This window comes from Carcharodon carcharias, chromosome 6 (assembly GCF_017639515.1).
Source record: "Carcharodon carcharias isolate sCarCar2 chromosome 6, sCarCar2.pri, whole genome shotgun sequence".
NCBI lineage: Eukaryota > Metazoa > Chordata > Chondrichthyes > Lamniformes > Lamnidae > Carcharodon > Carcharodon carcharias.
Genome location: NC_054472.1, coordinates 108,841,552 through 108,868,990, shown reverse-complemented (window position 1 = coordinate 108,868,990; position 27,439 = coordinate 108,841,552). Strand labels below are relative to the sequence as shown.

General features: G+C 46.6%; 1 protein-coding gene across 1 annotated transcript in view; it reads right to left on the bottom strand.

The window, feature by feature from the left end:
* LOC121278819 (tyrosine-protein kinase Src42A-like) overlaps positions 1–27,439 on the bottom strand; it is a 53,530-nt gene that overhangs the window by 11,896 nt on the left and 14,195 nt on the right. Inside the window, exons 5-6 of the mRNA XM_041189273.1 lie at positions 9,204–9,325; positions 5,804–5,967 (exon numbers count right to left, since the gene is read on the bottom strand). Of these exons, the coding sequence (XP_041045207.1) occupies positions 5,804–5,967; positions 9,204–9,325 (286 nt within the window). The remainder of the gene's footprint in view (positions 1–5,803; positions 5,968–9,203; positions 9,326–27,439) is intronic.

Here is a 27,439-nt window from a genome sequence, read left to right as displayed (position 1 = left end):
TTGATAACTAAGATGCTTCACATTGGGAATTAGTCTAATGACCTTCCTCAAAGCCTCAAAATCGACCACCATGTAAGGAGACTAAAGCTGGACACTGTATTCCAAGTGAGGCCTGACCAAGGTCTTGTACAAGGACAAAAATGGTGTGCCTTGTTTAATAATCAATTGTCCTATGAATGCAGCCCAACACCCTATTTGCTTTAGCTATGGTTTCATGGCATTGCTCATGCACCTTTAGAGATGCATATAATAGAAAGAACACTCTTTCCATCTCCCCCTTCTTTAATGTTTTTACTTGAAGGCTGTCTGGAGGTGCATGTTCATCCTACTTACATGCATAACACTAGATTTATCCTAGTTATACATCAAATGCAAGCCATGAGCACTATCTCACAACACATTAAGATCTACCTGAAGGAGATGAGCATGGTCTACGTTGCTAATATTCATAGAATCACTGAATAATTACAGCACAGAAGGAGGCAATTTGATCATAAGATCATAAAAATTAGGAGCAGGAGTAGGCCATTCAGCTCCTCAGACCTGCTCTGCCATTCAATAAGATCAGGTAACTAATCGCACAGAACTTGAATATTGATAAAAAAAGAGAAATGTTGCCGAAGCTTTCCACCTTGCTCTCATCAGGGAAAAATACAAGAATGTCAAATTTCAAACGACCAGAACAATTTAAACTGCTGGAGAAAAGGGTGCTGATTGGTTGGCAAGTTGACTCTGATTGATCAAGGTGTTGCCATGGAGTAAGCAATGCATAACTATAGATTCCCCAAGCCACCGGGTAATAGGAAAAAGGCACAAGGCTTGAACATATTCCTTTTATTTTCAGACAATGGTCCCTGCGTCTGAAAGTATGCCTCTTCCAGCAAGTGTAAATGAGCCATGATATGAGTTCAACTGATTATGTTAAATTGGTCGTTATTGTCACTATTAACATACTCAGGATCATTCAGCTAGTGTTGCTCAATCACGGAATCACATCTAATAGTAGACATTTTGCTTTTGGTTTTCCAATTGTGGGCTGGTTGAATACGATCTGCACTCTGCCTATTACGAACAACTGTAGGAGCATGCTGTTTGATTTGATCAGCCAATCATTGGGACATATGGCCTACATACCTGGCATTGCACCAGGATTAAAATTCATGCATGACATTGATCAATTGTCTGGCAGGCAGAACGTCTTTTTGCACTGGTGGTGGGGGGGGTGGGGGGGGGCATGCTATTGCACAGTAGCAGTGTGAAACAGCTTGTTTAACTTGTTGTTCAAATTTTTGAGATATCTTGCCTTTCCAGGATAATTTGAGGTAGACTGGACACTTTTCAGGTCTGAAAGTGGCAGCCTTTGGCCATTTACGAGTTGGCGCGATACACCATGAAAAATGACCTGATCAGTATAGTCATTGTCTGGCAGGATAGCTTTGATGTGCTCTATTTCTACATCCAGTTTGCAAGGTGAGCAAATAGCTAGGGCCCTATTTACAAGATTACTAATAAAGCCAATCTTATAGCACATAGAGCCATATGAAACCCAATGTGTATATTGACTGGTGAATGTAGGCTTGTGGTTGACAGTAGTGGAAAACCCATTAGCGGATTTCTTAACTAACATGTTGAGGAAAAGGATCGTATTAGACTGAGTGAATTTGAGTGCAGGATGGAGCATTTTAAGCTATGTAGGGAAATCCTTAAATGCAGCTGCTGCTTCAAAGATCGCAAACAAATCAGCTGTAAATCAGAAATATGCAAAATTCAAAACAAAACATCTACTGTTAGATGTGATTCAGCACTTTCTGAACAATCCTGGGTGTGCTAATAGCTACACTAACAACCAATTTAAGATGATCAATTGAACTCATAACATGACTCGTTTACACTTGCTAGAAGTAATATGTATTCATACAGAGGGACCCATTCTCTGCAAACAAAGGAATATTTCAAGTTGTGCACCTTTTTTTGAATTACCCAGGAGCTTTGGATGTTGAGTTTTTCTTTTTGTTGTGCTTAATTTATAGGTAACCATCAAGGCACCAATTATGCATAAGGAATTGGTTAGCATAAAACATGTGGGCTCATTTATTAAGAATTTAAGAAGTTGGTAGCAGTATTACATAGTTGGAGAACTTGTGTATATGCCTGAGTTCGTAGCTTCCTCAGGACAAACTGAGACTAAGACTCACCGCTGTGGCAAAAATCCCAGAAATGGCCGAAACTTCGAAGTCCTGCCACCGAACCCAGCGTTTCCCATCTTCACAGGGGTGGGACTGGAGTCAGGCCGGGGTTCACGCAAGCGTGATTTGTGGAGGCAGTTAACCATTTAAATCACCAGCTGCCTCCACTGAAGTGGGGTTTTGGACGAACTGGAGTGTGGAACATGAAGTGCGCAGAATAGGGCAGGTAAGAGGTCTGAACTTGGTAGATATGTTTGGATAACCAGTGTACCCCTTTGGAGAGGTAGGGTAACCTCCCAGGACACATTTGGGAGAGGTACTGCACCCTTTGGGATTGTTAAAAGCGAACATGATTATGCATTTTTTGTGCTCGTTATCATTGGAACTGTCAAGCTATCAAAGTGTTGTCCAGCTGTCAATGAAACATTAAAGAGATGTGTAGCTGTCAAGAATTTGTCTAGCTATCAAGGCACTGCCAGGGAACTGTCCAGAAGTCAAGGAACTATCTAGCTGTCAAGGAGCTATTAAAGAGCTGTCCAGCTGTCAAAGCTATCTAGGTAGTGTCAAAGCTGTCAAATCTGCCAAAGCTATCCAGAAAGTGTCAAAGCTATTTAGGAACTGTCAAAGTTATCAAAGCTGTCAAGGAACTGTCCAAGGATGCCAGTTGAATTGGCATTGAGGGGTTAAGGGCAAAGGATGTTGGGTGAGGGGCATGGGTTGGCATGAGTTAGCACTAAGTTGCATAGGGGAATGGGGGCTATGGGGTGTAGGTATAGGTTGGCAGAGGTTGGCATGGATGGGGCATAAGGGGTGTGTGGGGGGTTGGGGGGATGAGGAGTGATGGCTGGAGGATTATTTTTTGTTTTATTATTATTTTCTATTCATTTAAACCTAGTGCTTGGGCATTAAGGCAAGCTGTCTGCCTAGCCTGCCTCCACACCTGACAACCGGTGGATTTGTTCTGGGGTCCTGTTTCAGCACCCCCGCTGTCCCCACAACAAACTGAAAATGCGACCTGTGGGCAGACATTTTTAAAGATTGGGTTCACTGAGCTGGGAAATCTACTGATTTGGTGAACTCAACTTGGGGGTGAAAATCTGGGCCTATGTTTGAATCACATGATACATTGCATCATTTCCTCTCTAGTAATTTATACAGAAAAAATAATCACACCCACTTTAAGATCTACCATGACATGCCTCTAGTTCCATGTTATTTTCTCTATGGCAACACCTCAGCCAATTAGAGTCAACTTGCTAACCAATCAGCACCCTTTTCTCCTGTGGTATAAATTGTTGTGATCATTGGAAATTTGGTATTCTTGCACTTGTCCTGTTGAGTGAGAGATGAAAGGTTTCAGTAACAAGTCTTTCTTTTTCAGAAATATTTATATCAGAAATATCTTGGCTGATCTGATTGTGGCCATACCCCCACTTCCCTGCCTGCACCGCCATAACCCTTGACTCCCTTGTAGATCAAAAATCTGTCTAACTAAACCTTGAATATATTCACTGCTCTCTGGGGAAGAGAAGTCTAAAGATTACCGACCCTCTGAGAAAAGACATTCCTCCTCATCTGTTTTAAATGAGAAACCCCTTATGTTTAAACAGTGCTCCCTAGTTCTAGGTTCCCCTCGCATCCTGTCAAGCCCCCTCAGAATATTACATGTTTCAATAAAATGACTTCTCATTCCTCTAAACTTCAATGAATATATATCCAACTTGCTCATCACTTCCTCATAAGACAACCCCTTCATACCAGGAATCAGCCCAATGGAATTTCTCTGAACTGGTTCAATGAAAGTATACCCTTCCTTAAGTAAAGAGGCCAAAAGGATACACCTTTTTCTAGGTGTGATCTGACCAATGCCCTATAATAGCAAGACTTCCTTACTTCTATACTCCACCCCATTGCAATAATATTCCATTTGCCTTTCGAATTACTTGCTGTACCTGCTCATTAACTTTTTGCTCAAGGACACCCAGACCTCTCTGTATTGCAGCTTTCTGCAGTCACTTTCCATTTAAATGATGGACAACTTCACATTTTCCCACATTATACGCCATCTGCCAAATTTTCACCTATTAACCTATCTATGTCGCTTTGCTGTCTCTTTGCCCTGGATTTTCACTGAGTCGAGTTGATTTTGGAGCCCTTTAAAACTGGCAGGCAGATGCCGATTCTGGGATTCCCAACCCTATTCCCAGGCTGTGGGAATTTTTGGGAGCATCTTTAAAGGTTGCAGGCTGGTTCCTGTCAAAAGCCTGCATTCAACATTCCTGACCTGGCCGGCTCCATTGTGGAGATGGGCATCTCCTACTCTCCACAATGTTCGTGGAGTTGGGCCAGGTTTTTAAAAAATTGCGGTTTGTGGCCCTTCAAAGGAGTCATGAACCTGAATGTTCATGAGGGGACCTTTTAAATGTCAAGTTCCCCCATTGGCCCCTATGCCAAGTTATGCTCCCCCACCCAACTCTATTTCCCTTTATGCCCCCAAGCCAAGCTCTGCCCTTCCACCCACCCCCCAGGCCCCTCAGCCCCTAGTCTGTCTACGCATCCTTTATGGCCAGCCCCTCATGCTCTCTATGCCAAGCCAAGGCACTTCAGTAACCACTGTACAGGAAAAGAGTACATTTTTCCCATTACTCCTGTGCTAGTGCTGGCTCTTCAAGTATAAATATCTATCCTAATCTTATTTCCCTATACCTTTTCTGTGTTTTCCTTTTGCAAATATTCATGTAATTTCCTTTTAAGTGATGACTCGTTTTAACTCTTACTTCTGCATACCCAGCCTAACATATATTAGATTGGATATTTGTGATACTATCTAACCAATGCTTGTAAACCATTTATTTCCTAGGTGTAAAAAATAAAAGATCCCATTATATTAGATCTCTGCACTCCTCAGTTATCTTACACTGCCACTATATTTGCAGATTTATTTTCATGCATAAATCCATATGATTTGACACTGACTTCATTCCCTAGCATTGCTAAATTGGTATCACTTAAATGGGCCTGTATTTTTTGTTCATTCATGGGATGTGGGTGTCACTGGTTAGGCCAGCATTCATTGCCTATCTCTAATTGCCCTTGCTCAGAGGGCAATTTTTTTAAGAGTCAACCACATTGCTGTGGGTCTGGAATCACATGTACACCAGAACAGGTAAAGATGACAGATTTCCTTCCCTAAAGGACATTAGTGAACGAAATGGGTTTTTATAACAATCAGCAATGGTCTCATGGTCATTATTAGACTTTTAATTCCAGGTTTTTATTGAATTCAAATTTCACCCTCTGCTGTGGTAGTATTCAAACCTGGGCCCCCAGAGCATTACCCTGGGTCTCTGGAATACTAGTCCAATACCACTATGTCACTGCCTCTCCTCTGTGGCCTGGATACTCATGACCATGTCCAGCAGGGCATAAACTGTATACTCCAGTGGGATCATTATTGGAAGGTATGATCTTACTGGGATTATGGTCTGAGAATTTCTGGGGTCAAGCTATTTAACATCCTATTACTTTCTTATTACTTCATAATCCTGAGAGAAGTAAAGAATAGCATTTTAAGATTCTATACAAATTATTTGAATATATTTTATTCTTGAACTTACCTTTTTGCTTGGCCTATTTAATTTAATACCACAGTGGATTGCATTATGCTTATAATGTTCAACCAGTTCTTGAATAGTGTCAAAATCTGGATGTTCCGTTGTGTGAAATCGACCATTTTCTTTTTGTAAAATCACAACATGAATGATCGAATCGCCAACTCTAGCTGAAAAAAACCTATTAATAATCAATCACCGCACTTCATATTTATATCGGTTACTGTGAATTTTACATTTATTATGAAGAATAATAAATTTATTCCAGTGCCAATTTTCACTTCTATTGCCTGGCAATAATGACGCAGTAATAGCATCAAAATAGCAGACTTACCACCCAACTAACACCAACAAAGAGGCCTGCACCATTTTGAAAATGTGTGGTTGAACATTCGAAAGTTAAAATCACCTCTAGTTTCATACATTTACCACTAAATGCCAACATAAATTCCTCCAATGGTTGAAATGCAAAGTAAAGCTCCTTTCCCAATATTGACCAGAAATTTTCTTGAAGCTGCTCCTTCCAAACCATTGTAACATCATTGGAAGTGTGGTGAAAATCCCAACAATCTATTGGCCTAGATATTGGATCATGCTTTGTCCACTTTACAGGCATAAAAACAGGCACCTAAGGGTCCACATGGCAGCCAGTATGTTTGCCACCTGCCATTTTGGTAAAGACTCCTCTGTAGGTGTTCAGGGCACACACCTGAAATAGGCATTTGTCCCTTTGCTGATTCACTAATGTTTTTATGAGACCCCTTTACAAAACCACTGATGACAACAATTTAGGTTGGAACAAAAATAAAAATAGCTGGAAAAACTCAGCAGATCGGACAGCATCTGCAGAGAGGAATACAGTTAACGGGTCTGTATGACTCTTCTTCAGAACTAAGGAAAATTAGAAATGAGGTGAAATATAAGCTGGTTGAGTGGGGTGGGACAGGTAGAGCTGGATAGAGGGCCAGTGATAGGTGGAGGTAAAGAAGAGATTGCCAAAGGTGTCATAGACAAAAGGACAAAGAGGTGTTGATGGTGGTGATATTAGCTAAGGAATGTGCTAATGGTTACATTAAGGGTAGAAAGCAGGATAAGCAAGTGACAGATAGCCCTAGTGGGCATAGGGTGGGGGGAAGGGATCAAAATAGACTATGAGGTAGAGATGAAACAATGGATGGAAATACATTTAAAAATAATGGAAATAGGTTGAAAAAGAAAAATCTATTTTAAAAAATTATAAATTATTGGAAAAGGGGGATCAGAAAGGGGGTGAGGATAGAGGAGAGAGTTCATGATCTGACGTTGTTGAACTCAATGTTAAGTCCAGAAGGCTGTAAAGTTCCTAATCGGAAGATGAGGTGCTGTTCCTCCAGTTTGCGTTGAGCTTCACTGGAACATTGCAGCAGGCCAAGGACGGACATGTAGGCATGAGAGCAGGATGGAGTGTTGAAATGGCAAGCGACAGGGAGGTCTGGGTCATGCTTGCGGACAGACTGAAGGTGTAGGGGGTGATGGAGGAGTGGACCAGGGCGTCCCAGAAGGAATGATCCCTGCGGAATGCCGCTGGGGGGGGCGATGAATGGAAGATGTGTTTGGTGGTGGCATCATACTGGAGTTGGTGGAAATGGCGGGGGATGATCCTTTGAATGCGGAGGCTAGTGGGGTGATAAGTGAGATAAAGGGGGACCCTATCATGGTTCTGGGAGGTCCATCACTGACACTTCCCTTCCGTTCCTTGGTCTCTCTGTCTCAATTTCTGGTGATAGACTGTCCACCAATATGCATTACAAGCCTACTGACTCCCACAGCTACCTCAACTATAGCTCCTCACACCCCGCTTCCTGTAAGGACTCCATCCCATTCTCTCAGTTCCTTCACCTCTGTCGCATCTGTTCTGATGATGCCACTTTCAAAAACAGTTCCTCTGACATGGTCTGGGAGGGAGAGGAAGGTGTGAGGGTGGATGCACGGGAGATGGGCTGGACATGGTTGAGGGCCCTGTCAACCACCGTGGGTGGAAAACCTTGGTTAAGGAAGAAGAAAGACATGTCAGAGGAACTGATTTTGAAAGTGGCATCATCAGAACAGATGCGACGGAGGTGAACGAACTGAGAGAATGGGATGGAGTCCTTACAGGAAGCAGGGTGTGAGGAGCTATAGTCGAGTAGCTGTGGGAGTCGATAGGCTTGTAATGAATATTAGTGGACAGTCTATCACCAGAAATTGAGACAGAGAGACCAAGGAATGGAAGGGAAGTGTCAGTGATGGACCAGTGAAAATGATGGAGGGGTGGAAATTGGAAGCAAAATTAATAAATTTTTCCAGGTCCAGACGAGAGCATGAAGGGGCATCGATGTACCGGAGAAAGTTGTGGGAGGGGGCCAGAGTAGGACTGGAACAGGGAATGTTCCACATACCCATAAAGAGACAGGCATGCGGGTACCCATAGCCACACCTTTTATTTGGAGGAAGTGAGACGAGTTTAAGATGAAATTGTTCAGTGAAAGAACACTACTTTCTACCCTTAATGTCACAATTAGCACATTCCTTAGCTAATATCACCACTGTCAACACCCCTTTGTCCTTTTGTCTATGACATCTTTGGCAATCTCTTCTTTGCCTACACCTATCATTGGCCCTCTATCCAGCTCTACCTGTCCCACCACCCTCAACCAGCTTATACTTCACCTCATTTCTATATTTCCTTAGTTCTGATGGAGAGTCATATGGACTCGAAACGTTAACTGTACTCCTTTCTGTCAGACCTGCTGAGTTTTTCCAGCTATTTTTATTTTTATTTTTGTTTCAGATTTCCAGCATCCACAGTATTTTGCTTTTAATTTAGGTTGGAGACTAGTTGGCCAGATGGCAAGGATGTGGTTCAGAATGATGCCAACAGTGTGGGTTTGATCCTTGTTCAGGCTGAGGCAGAGTTTGGACCTACCTCCTACCTCTGCCCCTGAGAGCAGAAGCTAATAGCTAACCACCATTATCAAAAACTGCGAAGGAAGACAGCTCAGGATAAAACATCAGCAGATAATGAACCAAAGGCCTGCCTTCAGGCAGAGCACACATACCATACCATACATTTTATAAATTTTGAAATATACAAATTGTAAGTATATTTCAAAATTAGGAATAAATAATCAGAGATAAATAAACTTCAAATATGGACCATTAAAAATAGATGTGATATATAAAAGCTACTATACACACAGAAGAAAAAATTATCACAAACAATACCATCTTGGTATTTTACACCTTATGATGCTATATTAAACTCACTGATTAGATTACTGTCTTTTAATTCACTGATATAAGTCCAGTGTCTCTATCTGGTGGATCCTGTTTTAATGATAGATAGCTTATTTTTACTCCATTTTATACTTTGTTGTAAATTTCTTACCTGATAATACATATGAATCCTGTAATGTTTCACTTTTTCGGACAAGAAACAAGCCAACATTTTGACTGGAAGAAAGGAGATGGTTTTCTGTCTCAAATCGGGTCATTTTTCCACAATACCAGCTATAATTGAAATGAGTGCGACATTAGATAAGCTGCACAAGAGATGACTTGTTATTTTGCAATGCAATGGTTTACCATGTACAAATGGATTATTCATTGATATTTTTGCCCTTTGCATAATTTGCAAATTTTCAGTGCACTGATGAAAGCTACAATAAATTACACCTTGCAAAGTTACATGAGAGATGTCCAGAAGATGTGATGCTTTTTCAATTTTATTGATAAAGATATTTAAATTCATAGGCGGGCAGAATAATATTCTTAATCTCATTATGCGAACACAGAATTTTTACAGTCTGCTGAGGTCAGGAAAATGTTAACATTGTTAAAAAGAAAGATCTTACTGTGGCTTCCTAGCCGTGAGGTCTACAAGGAAGAGCAAGATCATGAGGTATTACCTCAGTTCCTGTGATGATGTAAACCTGAGTCTTATTGGCAGGTCACACAGTTAGAATTAACGCCTGAAACTACATCTTCACCAAGGCCAGAATTTTCATGTTGGTGCGCGTAAAATGACGTGTGGTGACGTCGGGCGAGCGTCCCAATGTCAACATGCGCCATCGTGATATTTCGTTGAGCAGGCGTGCGCTGATCTCCGACGTGCACCCGCCATTAATTAACGGGCCACTTAAGGCCCTTGACCCAGTAACTGACGCCGATTTTTCGGGACCCGTGCAATCTTCAGGCTGTCACATGGGTGCAATGGGCAGGTGGGTAGGCCGCATTTTTATAAACCTCATCCACGGGCGGGATAAGAGGGGTGAGTAGGGTCGCGTTTGTCAGTTTGTCAGTCATTTAATGCTTAAAGTTACTGCTACTTGCCTGTGTGAGCAGGAATGCTTCAAAGCTCTTCACAGCTGCTTGGACAGGAGTAACAGGTTTCAGGTCAGGACTCTGTGGTAAACATCATTTCTGGGGCCTTGCTGGTTTGAGGAAGCCTTCCCTTAGCCTGGGAATGGGAGTTGTGCTCTCCACTGGAGGCATCTCTTCTGAAGAGGAAGGGAGGGCCAGAAGGGGGAGGAGGCCAGGAATTTACATTCAGCCTCCAGGGGAGCCACCTTTTGGAGGAGAGGCACAGGCACAAGAGGCGCAGGGCCAACAGGAAGTCCAAGGCAGAAAGGGCCGCAGAAGACGCCACTATTCTGCTGCCAGGTTATACTGGCGGCGAAGCAGTTACCTCAATATGTCTGAGGTGCAGTGCTGAAGGAGGCTCCATCTCTCAAGGGAGACAGTGGCCTCCATTTGTCAGATGATTGGCCCTGAAATCTGTGCCAACTATGTGGGTGGGCACCCCATGCTAGTGTCTCTGAAGGTCATGGCTGCCCACAACTTCTATGCCTCCGGCTCTTTCCAGGGGTCGGTGGGTGACCTTTGTGGAGTCTCCCAATCAGCTGTCCACACTTGTTAACAAGCAGGTGACAGACGCTCTGGTTAGGCATGTGTTGACTTTCACCCACTACCGCTGGGAAGAGGCCAGCTCGACAGAGTGAGCCAGAGGCTTCGCGGCCATTGCTGGCTTCCACCGCGTTCAGGGTGCTATAGACTGTACACATGTGGCCATCAAGGCGCCAGCAGGTGAGCCTGGTGTCTTCGTCAACAGGAAGGGCTTCCACTCCATGAATGGGCAGATAGTGTGTGATCACAGGATGCTGATTCTGCAAGTCTGTGCAAGGCACCCAGGCAGCTCCCACGACACCTACATCCTCAGACACTCACAGATGCTGAGGCTCTTCAGTGCTCCAGCCCGACTGGATGGATGGCTGCTGGGTGACAAGGGCTATCCCCTCAAAAGCTCAAACATGATGCCTCTCTGCCATCCAAGAACAGAGGGTGAGCAGCGGTACAACAGGTGCCATGGCTCCACAAGGGCTGTGGTAGACATCACCATCGGTCTTCTCAAGATGCACTTCCAATGCCTGGGCTGTTCAGGGGGTGAAATCCAATAACCCCAGATCGTGTGTCGCTGATAGTGGTAGCATGCTGCGCTCTCCACATCTTGTGCTGGAAAGGGGGGATGCAGTGGAGGAAGAAGATATAGGTGCAGTTGCTCCGGCTGTGCACGATAAGTCCAGTAGTGAGTCCGCAGAAGTAAGGAATCACCCTGAGCCATGCTCACATATCAAGATTTAATGAATTAACAAAATGAAGCACAAAATAAAATGAATGCAAAGATGTTATGCATCACATCAACTTGTCATCAACTCATACCGGGCAACATAAAACCACTAGTGAGAAACCCGTGGTGTGCCTGAGGTGCCTTAAGTTTACGTTTCTGGGTGCTATGTCTAGGTGCTCCCCCCTCACTGGCACTGGCATCTGAGACAGCCTGCTCACTCTGCTGTCCTGTTGGCCTGGAAGCCTTGGCTGTCCTCTGACCCATGGAGCCTTTGACGGCCCACCTGGCAGGGAGCAGCCAGTTCCACAGGTGGCACCTCCCCAGTTGCTGCAGCCTCGTTGGATCCCACAGTCACGGGCAGAGGGGCAGAGGAGCTGCTCCCCTCATCTGGAGCACCCTGAAAGGAGCCCGCAGAGATGACAGGCAGTCTAGCGCCAATGTGAGGTCACTTCGGACCTCCCTGCTCACCATTGATGGATGGGCACCAAGCTGGGATACCTGGTTCCCAATCCATCTCCCACACTGACACTGACCAGGTGAGGTCAATGCCGCTGTGTGGGCTTACAGGTCCGGGCGCAATCCCAAGCAGCCCTGATTGTTCCCCTGGAGGAGCCTCTCCATGAGAGTCACCACTCTCTCCATGGAGGAAGCATGGCATTTGGCCACAAGGCTCACTGCATCGGTGATGCTCCGCGTGGACTCCTCCAGCACGGGCACTATGCCATGCATTGTCTCATGTATCTCTGCCAGATCCTCCCGCATACCCTGCTGCCATTCCAACATCTGCTAACTCACAGATGACTCCAGAGGCACATCATCACCGACCAACCATATACCTAGTTCCCAGCAATCCTCCGATTGCCGACACCAACGGCATTCTCTGTCTCCGCCCGCACCTCAAGTGAGTGTGAAGTTCCCTCACCACTGTGCCCCAGGACATTAGCCAATGATCTATTTCCTACCGAGGTGCTAGTATCTGCACTGGTGTCTGCCTGGAAGAGATGGTGTGACGCTGGTGCTTTCATTTGTTCTGGGCCCTCAGGTGTGAGAGGTGGCCCCGCTGCCTCTTCCTCCCGGCCCTGCTCCAGTGATGCTGAAAGGAAGAACAAGGGCATTTGATTAGTTACAGTGCAGACAATGTCAATGTCCATGCCTGACCCCCGGATCAGTATGTGCTTGTCCTTCCATAATCAATGGTCAACCCATGTTGGAAGCTTCAATCACTGAACATTCTACAGTGGGATGGCTGCTGGGACACACATGGTGACCTCAGAGCACGGCAATCTTATCTCCCCATGGCACCCCAGCCTCACTGCCACCTTTGGACCTGGGTGCATGTCACCTCTTCAGCTCCATCGCCTCCTGCTCGTATCTGGTTATAATCGCCAACTGTGCCTGGCCTCCACCCTTTCGCATCCGCTCGGCGGTGTCGATTGCTGTCTTCTCCTGAAAAGGAGAGAGGAGCATTGATTAGTCCACCCTGTGCCTGGATTCCCATTGCATCCCTGCCACCCCCACCTGAGTGGGACATTGCAGGGCTCCAGTGAATCATAACCCCGCAGCTGTCGCACACTCACACCAAGAAGCCAGGGCTGAACCCCCCCTTGCTCACATGCTGCCTCCATCATATTTGTCACCACATGGTCTAACCTTGCAAAGCAAGGAAGCACAAGCAAGTGGAACGCCAAGGGCAGCAGGTGGATGGGTGCCTGCCACCTGGAAGCTCCCCTCCCAGCATGTTAGCACCCTGACTTTGACATGTTTTGCAGTTCCAGCACTGCACCTAGGTGCAGATCGTTGAGATTGCTCCCAAAACAGTTCTCTGGTTGTCAGTCTAATGGGTGCAGAACCCATCTCAGCATTACCGTCTCAGGGTGAACTAGGCATGGGCAATATCTGCTGGCCCACCCAGCGAGGAACACATGTCGTGAATCATTCAATGCAGTAACTGCACTTAGAGTTAGGGGAGTGGTGGTGGGGGCGGCTGAGGGAAAGCCTACCAGCTGTGTTAAGTGACCTATGCCAACACAGTACTCACCCTTCCCGAGGGCAACAGGTCGTTGAAGCACTTGCGGCACTGGACCCACGTGCATCGCACCACGTCATGGGAGCTGACTATGTCTGCCACCCCCTCCCAGACATGTTTGGATATGTGGAGGGGCCTCCTCCTCCCGTCCCTCGAAACGAGGACCTCCTGCTGTGCTGCCACCTCCTCCAGGAGGACAGCTAGGCCCTCGTCAGAAAAGTGAGGGGCACAATGCCCTGCTGCCCTACCCTCCTGCCTGGCCTGCTCCCCAGCAGCGCTCTGGGGAGCCCATCTGTTTGCCATGATGCATAGCCTTTGCAAGGCTGCCTGCGTGCTATGTGAACAGGCTGCTGGGTCACCTTTGGACCCGTCAGTCATTGCACTTCCGCCACTGCCCGCCCACTCCTGCTATCCTCGGGAGCCGTGCTTCATGCTGGGTGGGCCTTAATTGGCCCGCCCACGTAAAATGGTGGTGCGGAGCCGATTGCGGGCGGTGATTGGCTCCGTGCCCGCTCCCAAATGTCCCGTCCGGTGGGGAAAAAATTCTCCCCCAAGTCTCTGATTCTCCCCATTATACTACATCCCCCTAAGTCTCTGACTTCCATTTCTTTTTATTGGAATAACCTCTGCGGTGGTCTACCCAAATGGATGCTCAGTTCCTTTGGAGGAAATTGGGAATTTGAGTTCTGAGAACTCTCAGGCTCTGCTGGCGGAAGGAGAATTTGTAGATGGCTCAGGTTCACCAATATGGTTGTCAACTGGATGTCTCAATGAATGCAGCATCTCTGGTCTGTTTGATTGAGTAGATGACTGCTGCGCCTGTGTAGAGGGTTGCTTCTGTGTGGCAAATAGTGCATCTCTGCTCTGTCTCACCATACCGTTATCTGTTTGGAAAAGGTAGGATCGTGGCTTTGGTGTATGTTCAACCACTTGTCCAGAGAGACCTTGGGCTTGGATCCAAACTGGCTCTCCTGGTTGGAGGTCTGGCAGCTTGCATGCTTTGTGATGTTTGTCAAAGTTCCACATCTGGCTGGAATAATACTCATTTTCTTTATCTCTCTCCTTGTTAAAGTCATCAGCTTGTATATGCGGCGAGAATGTGAAGGAGAGCAGGGAGTTGGGTTCTTATTTTTCTTCCCATGAGGAGTTTGCATGGTCCTAAACCACTTTGAAGTGGAGTTCAATGAAAGCTCAGAAGTACAAGTTGGTATATCATTGTTCTTCTTCAGAAATGCTTTCACTGTACTCATTTGGTGGAAATAACAATCTGGCAAACACATTTTTAAAATCCAGCTACATCTTCCAATCATAGCAGTGTCTTGTCTCATCTTCCCGAACACAGACACAACTCACACCACAGCATTTAATGATGAACTGTAAAGGAGGAAAAACCATTTTACTTATCTTTTAAACACTTGCCAACTCCACTCCATGGTTCATGCCTCCATGCAACTGGGATAAAACTTGACAGCTGCTAAAGTCTGGCTGCCTCCACAAAAATTACGTTCCAGCTTCCTCCCGTTCTTGTGAAAATGGCCAAAGACAGGAATAGAGGCGGGTCCTCCGGCCATTCTGCTTGTCAGCCAGTTTTTTTCTATGCCAGCGTCTGTTTAATCCCGATTGCGTTCATGAAAATCGGGCCCAATATATCCATTGAGCTCAATAAATACCTCCACAATTTATCCTTAGTGCTAACTCATGGGCCTGAAATTTTTTGGATGATGGGGTCTCGCTTCCCACCCTCCGAAGAGTCTGCGGGAAACACATCCCGCTGACTCCGGGTGCCCCGTGTGCATTTTACGCTCGAATGAACGGTTAAGTGGCTACAGGCGGGAATTCTGCCCCTCACTCAGGAGGAAGTCCCGCTTTAGAGAGTTGCCAGCCGGATTGGCTGGCAGCTCTCCAGTCCCTGCAGGGACAGCTTTGTGATGGACAGAGCAGGAAGTTCAGGAGGACGTTGGAGCCTAGATCTGGGGAGTGGAGACCCAGGTAAGTTCATGGGATCCTAGGGTGGGGAGGGTAAGGAAGGGTTGCGGGGGGGGAGATGCAAAGGGGTTGAATGGGGTCTCCAGGGAGAGGCTGGGAGTGGGGGGAGGATGTCCGGATGCCACTAGATCTTAGTTGGGGGGGAGCACCACCAGTCCGAAGGGGGCTTCTGATGGAAGTGCCCCACACGCCCCCTTCCTGCTCACTATTGACTTTTGGGCTTTCCTCATGCCAGCTCAATCTTCCCACCAGCTTAAAAATTGAGGCTGGTGGGAAACAGCCCTTAAGTGGGCTTCCTGTCTGAGGCTTTGTCCACCCCAGCCGTAAAATTGTTGTGTGGTCAGGGTAGGAAGGAACCAGGATGGAATCCCATCCCTTCAATTTCATGCTTCCCCTGCGCCCCCCCTCCCCCCCATAAAAACCCGCTAGTGGGGGCCAGTAAAATTCTGGCCATGAAGTCATATGAAGACTACAGATTAGAAAGACCATTCCATTGATATTTAACTCACTCATTCAGAACAACCTTACAATCTCTGCTTTATCTGAGCATTTTGGGAATGTGTGAAAGCAAGTGACAGTCCGTTGCACATCATCCTTAATTTTGATTTCCATTGAGGGCAATGGCTCTGCACCTGCTTCAGTTGATCTGCTGCTGAAACCATTATTCATGCCTTAGTTACCTCAAGGCTTGACTATTCCAATGCACTCCGAGCCGGCCTCACAATTTCTACTAAAACTTTACTGCTTGTGATTTTAGTCTCGCCAAGTCTTGTTTACCTATAAGCCCTGTCTCGACTGAACAACATTGACTCCCTGTTAAGCAACGCCGTGATTTGAAAATTCTCATCCTTGTTTTCAAATTCCTCAATGAGCTCCCTCCTCCCTACCCATGTAATCTCTTCCTGTCCCACACCGTGTAAGATATCTGCACTCCTCTAATTCTGGCCTCTGAGCATTATCGATTTAAATTGTTCTATCGTCAGTGGCAGTAATTCATTTGCCAAAGCTCTAGAATTCCTTCACTAAACTTCTCCACCTCTATACTCCTCTTTCCTCCTTTAAGGCATTCCTTAAACACTACCTCTTTGACCAATCTATCAACCATCTTCCCTAATGTTAGTTTACGTGTCTTCGAGCTGAATTCTATGGCCTCCTGGGGGTGGGATCACATGTGGGTGTTTGTAAAATCGGGTGCCATGTCAGCAGCAAAATCCTGCTGCCAACCCGCCTGCCCCCCACTGCAATTTTCCCAGTTGCAGGGGAGGCATCCTGCTGCTTACCCACCTGCCCCCACTGCAATTTTCCTAGCTGCAATAGAGACCAATTTAATGGCTTCTGAAGTGTCTCCTCCTGGTGCCACTGGGATTTTACCCAGTGCCACGATCAGATGGAGAGAGAGAGGGGGAAAAGATAGAGATGGCTAAATCTCTATAGCTCACCAAGCAGGAATACAGGTGGGAGCTGGTGCTCAGTTAAAAAGATCACTTTCATGAGGTTTTAAAATGAGGCTGGAAGGATCACCAAACTTGAACTAGAGGGAGAGACTCCAGGAAAACTCTCATCATGACAGACAGCTCTGGGGTTCAAAGTTACCAGTTTGGGAAAAGAAAAGAATGGAATTAAACCCTAAGGAGCTAAGAATCACTGGCTCCACTTGTCCCACCATCCCCCCTTAAACCAGTTTATATTTCACCTCTCTTCTATTTTTACTTAGTTTTGTTGAAGGGTCATTTGGACTCGAAACATTAATTGTGTTCCTCTCCGCAGATGCTGCCAGACTTGCTGAGTTTTCCAGGTATTTTTGTTTTTGTTAAGAATCACTTTGGACTGGTTCCAGGAGAATTGAAACCTACTTAAGGGACATTGTAAAGTATAACCAGGGATTATTGGTCATTTTAAATGTTAAAAGGGGAATGTTCTGTCCTGTAGTTTAAAGTATAAGTTGCCCATGAAAATGGTGTTTAGTCATTGCCTTTAGTTTATTTGTTGCTGCAAAAGTTGCAAAATATGAAATCTTGTCATTTGAACCTTGAAGTTGATGACTGGGAATTCAAATTTATTTTTAAAAGTTATCGGTCTCTATGGAGCTTGTAACAAATTGGGGGCTTTTGTGGGATTTTAAACCCACAGACTGTGATGAGTAAATTGGGATTTGCTAACGTTTAAATGAATAAGATTTCACAGTGACCTTTGCTGCATTCATTGAAATGTTAAAATGGCTGTCTACTGCTGAACTATTCCTTGAAAGGGAGGACAAAGAAAAAGAAAGGGAAATGTGAAGACTTGAATTAGAATTTCAAAGAGAGATGGAAGCCAGAAAATTTGAATTGGATAGAGAAAAGCTTTGATTATGTGAACAGGGAGCAGCAGGCGAACTTGACAATGGGACTGATTTAACTACTAGTTTTGATTTGGAAAGGAATATTTGCCTAGTGCCAATATACAGCGATGAAAGAGTTGAAATGTATTTTGTAGTGTTTGAGAAATTTTCCACCAAATTGGAATGGCAGAGAAAAAAATTGACAATTTTATTACCAAGTGTTTTGATAGAGGAAGCGTTGGAGGTTTATTCAACGCTTTCAGCTGAATAGTCTGCAGTTTATGATACAGATAAGACTTGTGTGCTTCATAAGTACAAGTTAGTTCTGAAAGCTTACAGGCAGAAGTTTATTGAGGTAGGGACAGAATCAGATTTTTGTGGAATTTGCTAGAGAAAAAGAAATGGCGCTTTATAGATGGTAAAGGGTGATGGAACTTGATCAAGATTTTGAAAACTTTGGAGAGGTGTTGCTAATTAAAGAATTTAGAAACAACATTCCTTTAGGAACCATGTACTAACCATAAAACTGTAACATTTCTAAAATAAGCGAGGTGGCTTAAATGGTAATTAGTGTCATGTACAGTATCACACCTCTTATCTCTCCAAATTCTCTGTGAGTTTGCAAATAAAGATTTGCTGCCACCTTTAAATTTGTGGGATAGTTTGTAACAATAAGCCTTATTGGGATGCTGAAGGTGAGGTTCTGGTGCCTGGACCGGTCTGGTGGGCCCTGCAATACAGTCCGCAGAGGGTGTCATGCACTGTCGTCGTCTGCTGCGCCCTTTACAACCTGGCATTCCAATGGGGAGACCAGCTGGCTGAGGATGAGATGGAGGAGCTGGAAGTCTCCTGTGATGAGGAGGATGCTGACGGGGATGAGGGTGAGGAGGGCCTCGAAGGTGACAATGATGGGGATGAGGCCCTCGTAACTGGCCAGATGAGGCAGCCATGCTTGGGATGATAGATTTATGGAGGATAATGAGGACGTGCAATAAGGACACTCTATAGATCTTCACATAGCCTCTGAGAACGTCTGACTCCTGTCTGGCCGAGGGCAGCTCGCTTGAACTCTGTGATCTGGGTCATATCATAGAGTTGCAGCCATGAAACTTTAGAAGCATCTGATCCTTTGTCCGCCTTCAGCACCTGAGCCATTCAGGAGCACAGTGTCACTGGTCACAGATGCTGAAGAGATGGGGGGTCAGCCCCACCTTAAAGGTGCTGAGTGCACACAGAGAGAATGATGGTACTCTGTGGTGCCTGCCTACGGCCTTCTGGTAGCAATGACAAGCACCACCAAGGTGCAGGCATCAGTAATGTTTCCAGGGAGTGTGAGGCTGGACCATCACTTTGGTCTGAAGGCTGCACAGAGCACAGGGAAGAGGCCCTGGACTGAGGCATCTAAACCTTATCACGTGCAGAAAGGTTTCACACCTGAGTGACAAGAACACTGCTCATCAGAACAAGGAGCCATAGGCAGGGAGACATTCTTGGGAGTTTATTGAAAATAGTGAACCGTACTTATAAGAGATTAACCCCCATGCCCAGGTTCTGCAACTAATTTTTCTTAACTTTCCTAACCCTACTGCTACATCTTGTTGCCCCCCCAGAAACATTCATAGCAGAGCTGGAGGCAGCCTAGTGACTGCAACCTTGTGATGACCTTGGCGAGTATCCTCTGACGGACTGAGCCTTGGAGGGCCCCGGCTGGCCTTTGGGGTCCTGCTGTCTGGTAGTAGCACTCTCCTCAGCCTGTGGAACTGGAGCTGCTGAGGTCACAGGTTATGGGGAATCGGATGGGCCAGACACTCCTGGAGTCACCTGGATTGATGGCCCTGGGGTTTTCACCTGCTGATCCTCCTCCCTATGGGTGCCTGGGGGACCAAGGCCAACACCTTGAGGAGAAGGGGTAGCTGGAGTATGATTGGACTACCCTGTACCCCTCTCGCGCACACACTGTTGGAAGCCAACCATGACATCAGCGATGGAGCGGAGCTTGCACAGCCATGCAGCACCAATGTCCTGGACTAAGGTCTCCATGGCGGCCGCCATCCTACCAGTGTTGACCTTGGTGCGTAGGCTTGCTGCCGCTATCACCTCAGAGTGAAGGTGGACAGACTCCTCAATCATGCCTTGCAACCTGAGGAGTGTAACTGACATCCATTCCTGATGTTCCCGAACTTGCCTTTGCAGCTCCAGCACCTGTGACATGACCGAGTCCAGAGGTTCATCCTATTTTTTTTAATTCATTCACAGGACGTGGGGCTTCGCTGGCTGGGTCAGCATTTATTGCCCATCCCTAATTGCCCTCGAGAAGGAGGTGGTGAGCAGCCTTTTTGAACCGCTGCAGTTCATGTGTAGGTACACAGCACTTAGGAAGGGAGTTCCAGGATTTTGACCCAGCCACACCGAAGGAACATTGATGTATTTCCAAGTCAAGGTGGTGAGTGATTTGGAGGGGAACTTCCAGGTGATGATGTTCCCATCTATCTGCTGCCCTTGTCCTTCTAGGTGGTAGTGGCGGTGGGTTTGGAAGGTGCTGTTGAAGGAGCATCGGTGAATTGCTGCAGTGCATCTTGTAGATGGTACACACTGCTGCTACTGTGTGATGGTGGTAGAGGGAGTGAATGTTTGTGGAAGGGGTGCCAATCAAGTGGGCTGCTTTGTCCTGGATGGTGTTAAGCTTCTTGAGTATTGTGGGAGCTGTACTCATCCAGGCAAGTGGAGAGTTTTCCATCACACTCCTGACTTGTAGCTGGTGGACAGGCACTGGGGAGTCAGGAGGTGAGTTACTCATCACATGATTCTTAGCCTCTGACCTGGTCTTGTAGCCACAGTGTTTATATGGCTAGCCCAGTTCAGTTTCTGGTCAATGGTAACCCCCAGGATGTTGATAGTGGGGGATTCAGTGATGGTAATGCCATTGAACATCAAGGAGTGATGGTTGGATTCTCTCTTGTTGGAGATGGTCATTGCCTGGCACTTGTGTGGCGTGAATGTTATTTGCCATTTGTCAGCCCAAGCCTGGATATTGTCCAGATTTTGCTGCATTCGGACATGGATTGCTTCAGTATCTGAGGAGTCGTGAATGGTGCTGAACATTATGCAATCATCAGCGAACATCCCTGCTTCTGATCTTATGATGGAAGGAAGGTCATTGATGAAGCAGCTGAAGCTGTTTGGGCCTAGGACATTACCCTGAGGAACTCCTGCAGTGATGCCACGGAGCTGAGATGTCTGACCTCCAACAACCACATCCATCTTCCTTGGTTCTAGGTATTACTCCAGCCAGTGGAGGTTTTTCCCCCTGATTTCCATTGACTCCAGTTTTGCTAAGGCTCCTTGATGCCACACTCAGTCAAATGCAGCCTTGATGTCAAGGGCAGTCACTCTTTTGTCCATGTTTGAATCAAAGATGTAATGAGATCAGGAGCAGAGTGGCCCTGGCAGAACCCAAACTGGGCTTCAGTGAGCAGGTTATTGCTAAGCAAGTGCTGCTTAATAGCACTGTTGATGACCTTTTCCATTACTTTACTGATGATGGAGAATAGACTGATGGGGCGGTAATTGGCTGGGTTGGACTTGTCCTGCTTTTTGTGTACAGGACATACCTGGGCAATTTTCCCCATAGCTGGGTAGATGCCAGTGCTGTAGCTGTATTGTAGCTGGGCTAGGACTGTGGCAAGTTCTGGAGCACAAGTCTGCAGTACTATTGCCGGAATATTGTCAGAACCCATAGCCTTTGCAGTATTCAGTGCCTTCAGCCATTTCTTGATATCATGTGGAGTGCATTGAATTGGGTGAGGACTGGCATCTGTGATACTGGGGACCTCTGGAGGAGGCTGATCATCCACTTGGCACTTTTGGATAAAGATTGTAGCAAATGTTTCAGCCTTATCTTTTGCACTGATGTGCTGGGCTCCTCCATCATTGAGGATGGGGATATTTGTGGAGCCTCCTCCTCCAGTGAGTTGTTTAATTATCCACCACCATTTTCATGACAGGATGTGGCAGGACTGCAGAGCTTATATCTGATCCATTGGTTGTGGGATTGCTTAGCTCTGTCTATCACTTGCTGCTTATGCTGTTTGGCATGCAAGTAGGCCTGTGTTGTAGCTTCCCCAGGTTGACACCTCATTTTTAGGTATGCTTGGTGCTGCTCCTGGCATGCCCTCCTGCACTTCATTGAACCAGGGTTAATTTCCCCTTGCTTAATGGTAATGGTAGTGTGGGGGATATGCTGGGCCATGAGGTTACAGATTGTGCTCGAGTAAAATTCTGCTGCTGCTGATGGCCCACAGCACCTCATGGATGCTCAGTCTTGAGTTGCTATATCTGCCACACAGCACGATGGAGGGTATTCTCAATGTGAAGCCGGGACTTTGTCTCCACAATGACTGTGCGGTGTTCACTTTTACCAATACTGTCATGGGTAGATGCATCTGTAGCAGGCACGTTGGCGAGGATAAGGTGAGTATGTTTTTCCCTCTTGTTGCTTCCCTCACCACCTGCTGCAGACCCAGTCTAGCAGCAATGTCTTTTACGACTTAGCCATCTCGGTCAGTAGTGGTGCTACCGAGCCACTCTTGCTGGTGGACATCGAAGTCCCCCAGAGTACATTCTGTGCCCTTGCCACCATCAATGCTTCCTCCAAGTGGTGTTCAACATGGAGGAGCACTGATTTATCAGCTGAGGGAGGGCGGTACATGATAGTTAGCAGGAGACTTCCTTGCCCATGTTTGACCTGATGCCTTTAGACTTCATGGGTCTGGAGTCAATGTTGAGGACTCCAGGGCAACTCCCTCCCGACTGTATGCCACTGTGCCGCCACTTCTGCTGGGTTTGTCGGCTGGTGGGACAGGACATACCCAGGGATGGTGATGGTGGAGTTTGGGACATTATCTGTAAGTATGACCATGTCAGGCTGTTGCTTGACTAGTCTGTGAGACAGCTCTCCCAATTTTGGCACTAGCCCCCATTTGTTAGTAAGGAGGACTTTGCAGGGTTGACAGGGATGAGCTTGCCGTTTCGCTTCTGGTTCCTAGGATGATCCCAGGTGGTTTCCCCTATTTCATCCTTTTTTTGTGACCTTGTAGTGGTTTGATACAATCGAGTGGCTTCCTAGGCTACTTCAGAGTGCATTTTAAGAGTCAACCACATTGCTGTGGGTCTGGAGTCATGTGTAAGCTAGACCAGGTAAGGACGACAGATTTATTTCCCTAAAGGACATTCGTGAACCAAGTGGGTCTTTACAATTGACAATGGTTTCATGGTCATCATTAGGCTTTTAACTACAGATTTTTATTGAATTCAAATTGCACCATCTGCCATGGTGGGATTCAAATTCGGGTCCCCAGAGCATTACCCTTGGTCCCTGGTTTACTAGTCCAGCGACAATACCACTACAATTCCACAACACCACTATGCCATCGCCTCCCCATACCGACTCGGACTCAGCAAATTTCTAGCCTCCGAGTGCCAGACACCAGGGAAATCCCTCCTGCCGCCTGCTGTGGATCAGACAGTGCGATGTACTCACCAGATTGTGATTCCGAGGCTGTTCTAAAGCTGGGTCCCACCGAGCTGTGTGTCTCTCTGCTGGTGGAGGGTGTGGGTGAGCGCTGTGACAGGGCTTCAAAGAGGGTGCCTCCAGATTCCTCTTCAGAGGTTTCTTCGGGTCTTGATTGGAGGCCCTGGGCAATGGACTCTCTTGGCTGTTTCCCAGATGTGCCTGCAGAAGCAAGGGGAGTTACTCAAAGAATGGTTGTCTGATGGCTGCTGCACTGCTGGATCCTCAGATGGTAGAGCACCGCTGATCACACCGTCAGCACAGGACTGGCCCAGATCCTCGCCGGCCAGCTGAATGGCTCTGTTTTCAAAGTCTGTGAGGGCCTCGATTTCAGATATTCTTCCACCAGTCTGTGACCTCTCCCTCTTGTTGTGTGCCAACTTGTACTGCATGAATAGAGATGGAGAGAGTGTAAGCAGGACGCTGGTAGGCCAGATGATAAGTATGCTTGTCATGTGTGGGTGGTGAGTGGTCCCACGAATGGGATGAGGACAATGACGGTGAGTGTGAGAGAGTGAATGGTGATGTCCCTTGAAGTGGCAACGAGTGAGTGCCCTGTGGATGTGTGATGGGTTTGTCATTGTGTGATTTGAGAGTGATGAGAGGAGTGACTTACCCTGGCGGAACGGAAGAGATCATTCATCCTCTTGCGGGTCTGGGTGGCTGTCCTCTTTTGAAGCTTTTTGGCGCTGACCACTGCTGCCACTGCCTCCCAAGATTGATCATGCTGCTTCCCATCCTGCGGCCAGAGCAGGGGTAGAAGACACCCCGACGAGACTTTGCGGCATCCAAAAGCATTCCAGTGACACGTTGCTGAACTTGGGGGCTGCAGTCTTTTTGCTTTTCATGGACGTCTTCCCTGCAGCAGTCATGGGCTGGAAGCACTGAGATGTGTGCGTGCAGCTGGACTTTAAATATGACAACCAGCGTGATGAAGCGGCGAGGTGATGGTGGGCAGGTGAATGAGAGCCCACTCACCATGGAAACAGCGTGTTTCCTGGGAATGCATAAATAATGTGGCGGGTTTAGGACGAAAAGGCGTGAAAACCCTCCATTGCAGCCGATGGATAAACCGTTATTTTACCCACCCGCTACCACAATTAGTGCAAAGCTGGGAAGTTTCTGACCCATGTTGAAGATAAGTATGATTCGAGGGGACCAATATGTTACTCTTGTTATAAGACGGGGCATGTAAAAGCAGATTGATGGAAAGTTAAAAGCTAAGATTGTGACGTTTGTAGGCTTGACTGGTGCAGGTTTGTCCAATGCAGGCCGGATGTGGCCTGCGAAGCCTCCCAATGTGGACCCCGGAGGTAGTTTTCAAAATGGCGGTAAGTGGATTCGAAGATTCTTAAAAAAACTGCTCCTCCTCTCACAGGCCACTCCTCTCCTGTGTTTGCTGCTGATGGGCTCACCTATGAGGAGGAGTATGTGGAAAAGAAGCTGTCTGTGTTTGGGGGAGTAAAAACACTGGTGTCAGTGAGTGTGCTCCTGGCGAGAGAGAGAGACGGGAGAGAGGGGCTGCCACACCGGGCCAGGCCGGATGGGGATGGAGACTGGCTGCCAGGCAGGAAGACGGTAGATGCAATGGTATGGGCGGGGAGGAGGGTCCGTGGTGAGGGTGAAGGGACTTGCCAACCTGAGCTTTGGGAGAGAGAGAGAGAGAGAGAGAGAGTGAGGGAGAGACAGAGAGTGTGTGTGTTGGAGAGAGAGAGAGTGTAAGTGTGGGAGAGGGAGAGGAGAGAGACTGGGAGAGGGAGAGAGTGTGGAGAGAGAGGCTGGGATGGGGAGATAGTGTGAAGGGAGAGACTGGGACCAGGAGAGGGAGAGGGTGTTGAGAGAGAGGCTGGGATGGGGAGAGGGAGAGGGTGTGGAGAGAGAGTGATTGAGTGGGTGAATGTGGCAGTGTGTGTCTGTGTCTGTGTGTGTGTGGGTGTGTTTCTGGCTCACTTGCAGTCTCAGGATTCCCACTCACACTCATCCCCACACCAACACACAATCGCACCCACTCACACAGTGGATGAGGGTGAATGAGTAAGCATCAAGAGATTGGGAGTGAGCTCGACAAATGGACTCTGTCCTTCTCACACTCTAATGGTTATCTTTATTAATTCCACTTTTTAATTGTCAATTTATTGCTTTGACATTGCTTTATTTTTGCTCAGCAAGTTGTCTTTTCTTCACTCCTCAACTTTATTTTGAAATTCATGTGTAATGTTGTGCCAAGCCTTAAGTTTCCAACATTTGCTCATCAGCCCCTTGAGGGAGAAAAAAAATGGAAACGTGGCCCCCAAGCGTAAAGGTTGGATAAGCCTGGCGTAGTGTTTCTCCAGAAAATGCTGCACTAGTTACTGAAGCTTGTGAGAAAACTGATACTATCTAAGATAATTACAGTGGGATAAAAACAAAAAACTGCGGATGCTGGAAACACTCGAAACGTCAACTATTTCTTCTCCGCCAATGCTGCCAGACCTGCTGAGTTTTTCCAGGTAATTCTGTTTTTGTTTTATAATTACAGTGGGTATAAATTGGAACATAAAAAAGATCATGGGAACCTTATGTTGAGGGTGAAGTAACTCCAATGTTGTCAGATAAAGGGATCAAGAGATTGTTATTCGTAAAGATACGGGATCAGCTCAAACCCTAATGTTAGCAAAAGACGTGAATTTCTCTTGAGAAAATTAGTTAATAAAAGTATATTACTGAAGTCAGAGCATTGCTGGAAATTGTTTAGCTGTTCCATTGTGTAGTGAATTTTAACTGTGCTTTAGTAACAGGTTGTGTTGTTGTGGGAGTGGTTTCCACATTGCCTAATAATAATATTGACCTTATCTTGGGAAAAGATCTAGTGGGAGACCATCTGCTACCTGCAAACATTTCCACAAAATCATATGAAATTATTAAAGATAAGGATGTATCAGCAAGATCAATGGATTTGGGAAAACATATGCCTGTCTCTGAATCTGTTGTTAACAATAGTTTGACTCAAGGGATGTCAAAGAGTTAAAAGCTCAGACTTCTGAGATTAATAAGACATTGAAGCTTCACTCTGACAATGTAGAGTCAAAGACAGTGGAACATGGATTGCAGCTGTCTGAATTAAACCTACTTGCAGAACTTCAGCCACAGGTGGTAAACCAAAATACAGCAACATTCCAGGATAATGGAAAAACAAAGAGAGGCAGTGCTTTCAAACAAAATGGCTTTGCTGGAACTAATGTTGATACTGTAGAATTACAAGGAGACATTGGCCTGTAACTTCAGGTGGACTGGCCATTGAGTCGGATTGCCACTCCACTCGTGGTTACTTACCTTGAAATCCAGCTGCTTCTTTCTCACCCAACTTTCTGACTCAGGCCAGATGAGATCTGTATAGTGCAGCAGATTCCTGCGGCCTACAGTCAAGGGCATCTCAGTCAAAGGTAAGTAAGCCACGTCCTCTTTTTTGCGGCACTAGCTGCTGTGAAGCAGGTAGGTTTAAAGGTCCAGCCACTTTGATAAACCAGGGAGGAGGTAAGTGTATAAGGTGAATGGGGGAATGGGAGGCCGGGTCAAGCCTGTTGTGTGGGAGGGGTGTGGTGTCATGTCAGGCCTGGAGTGGGGGAGTCAGGTGAGTTGAGTTGGGTCAGGTCAGGCCTGAGGGGGCATTGGTGAGGTGGAGTCGAGTCATATCAAGCCTGGTGAGGTGCTCAGGGGTTGGTTCAGGTTGGGCTTGGGGAGTATCTTGTTGGTGGGTAGGGGTTGGGGAGTTCTGACTGGTGGGTTGGGGTTGGATCTGGCCTGGTTGGGGGTGTTGGGTCAGGCCTGGGCAGGAGGGTAGTCGGGGGTCGGGTGTGGGTGTCCCATGGGTGTTCGGAAGGAGTAGTGGAGTAGGGGGGGGATGTCCCATGGCGGGGGGTTGGGGGGGGGAGGTGCGGGGGTTGGGGGGGCGCGGTCAGGGGAGGTCAGTACAATAGGTACCCAAAAACTAGAAGTGGTTTTAAATCTTATAACTTTTTCTGGGTAACTATTGCTGTAAGACAGTTGGAACCATCCAAAGTTTGTGATTTAAATTGCGTTTTTGGATGGTTCCCAGTGCAGGGCAATTGCCCAAATGA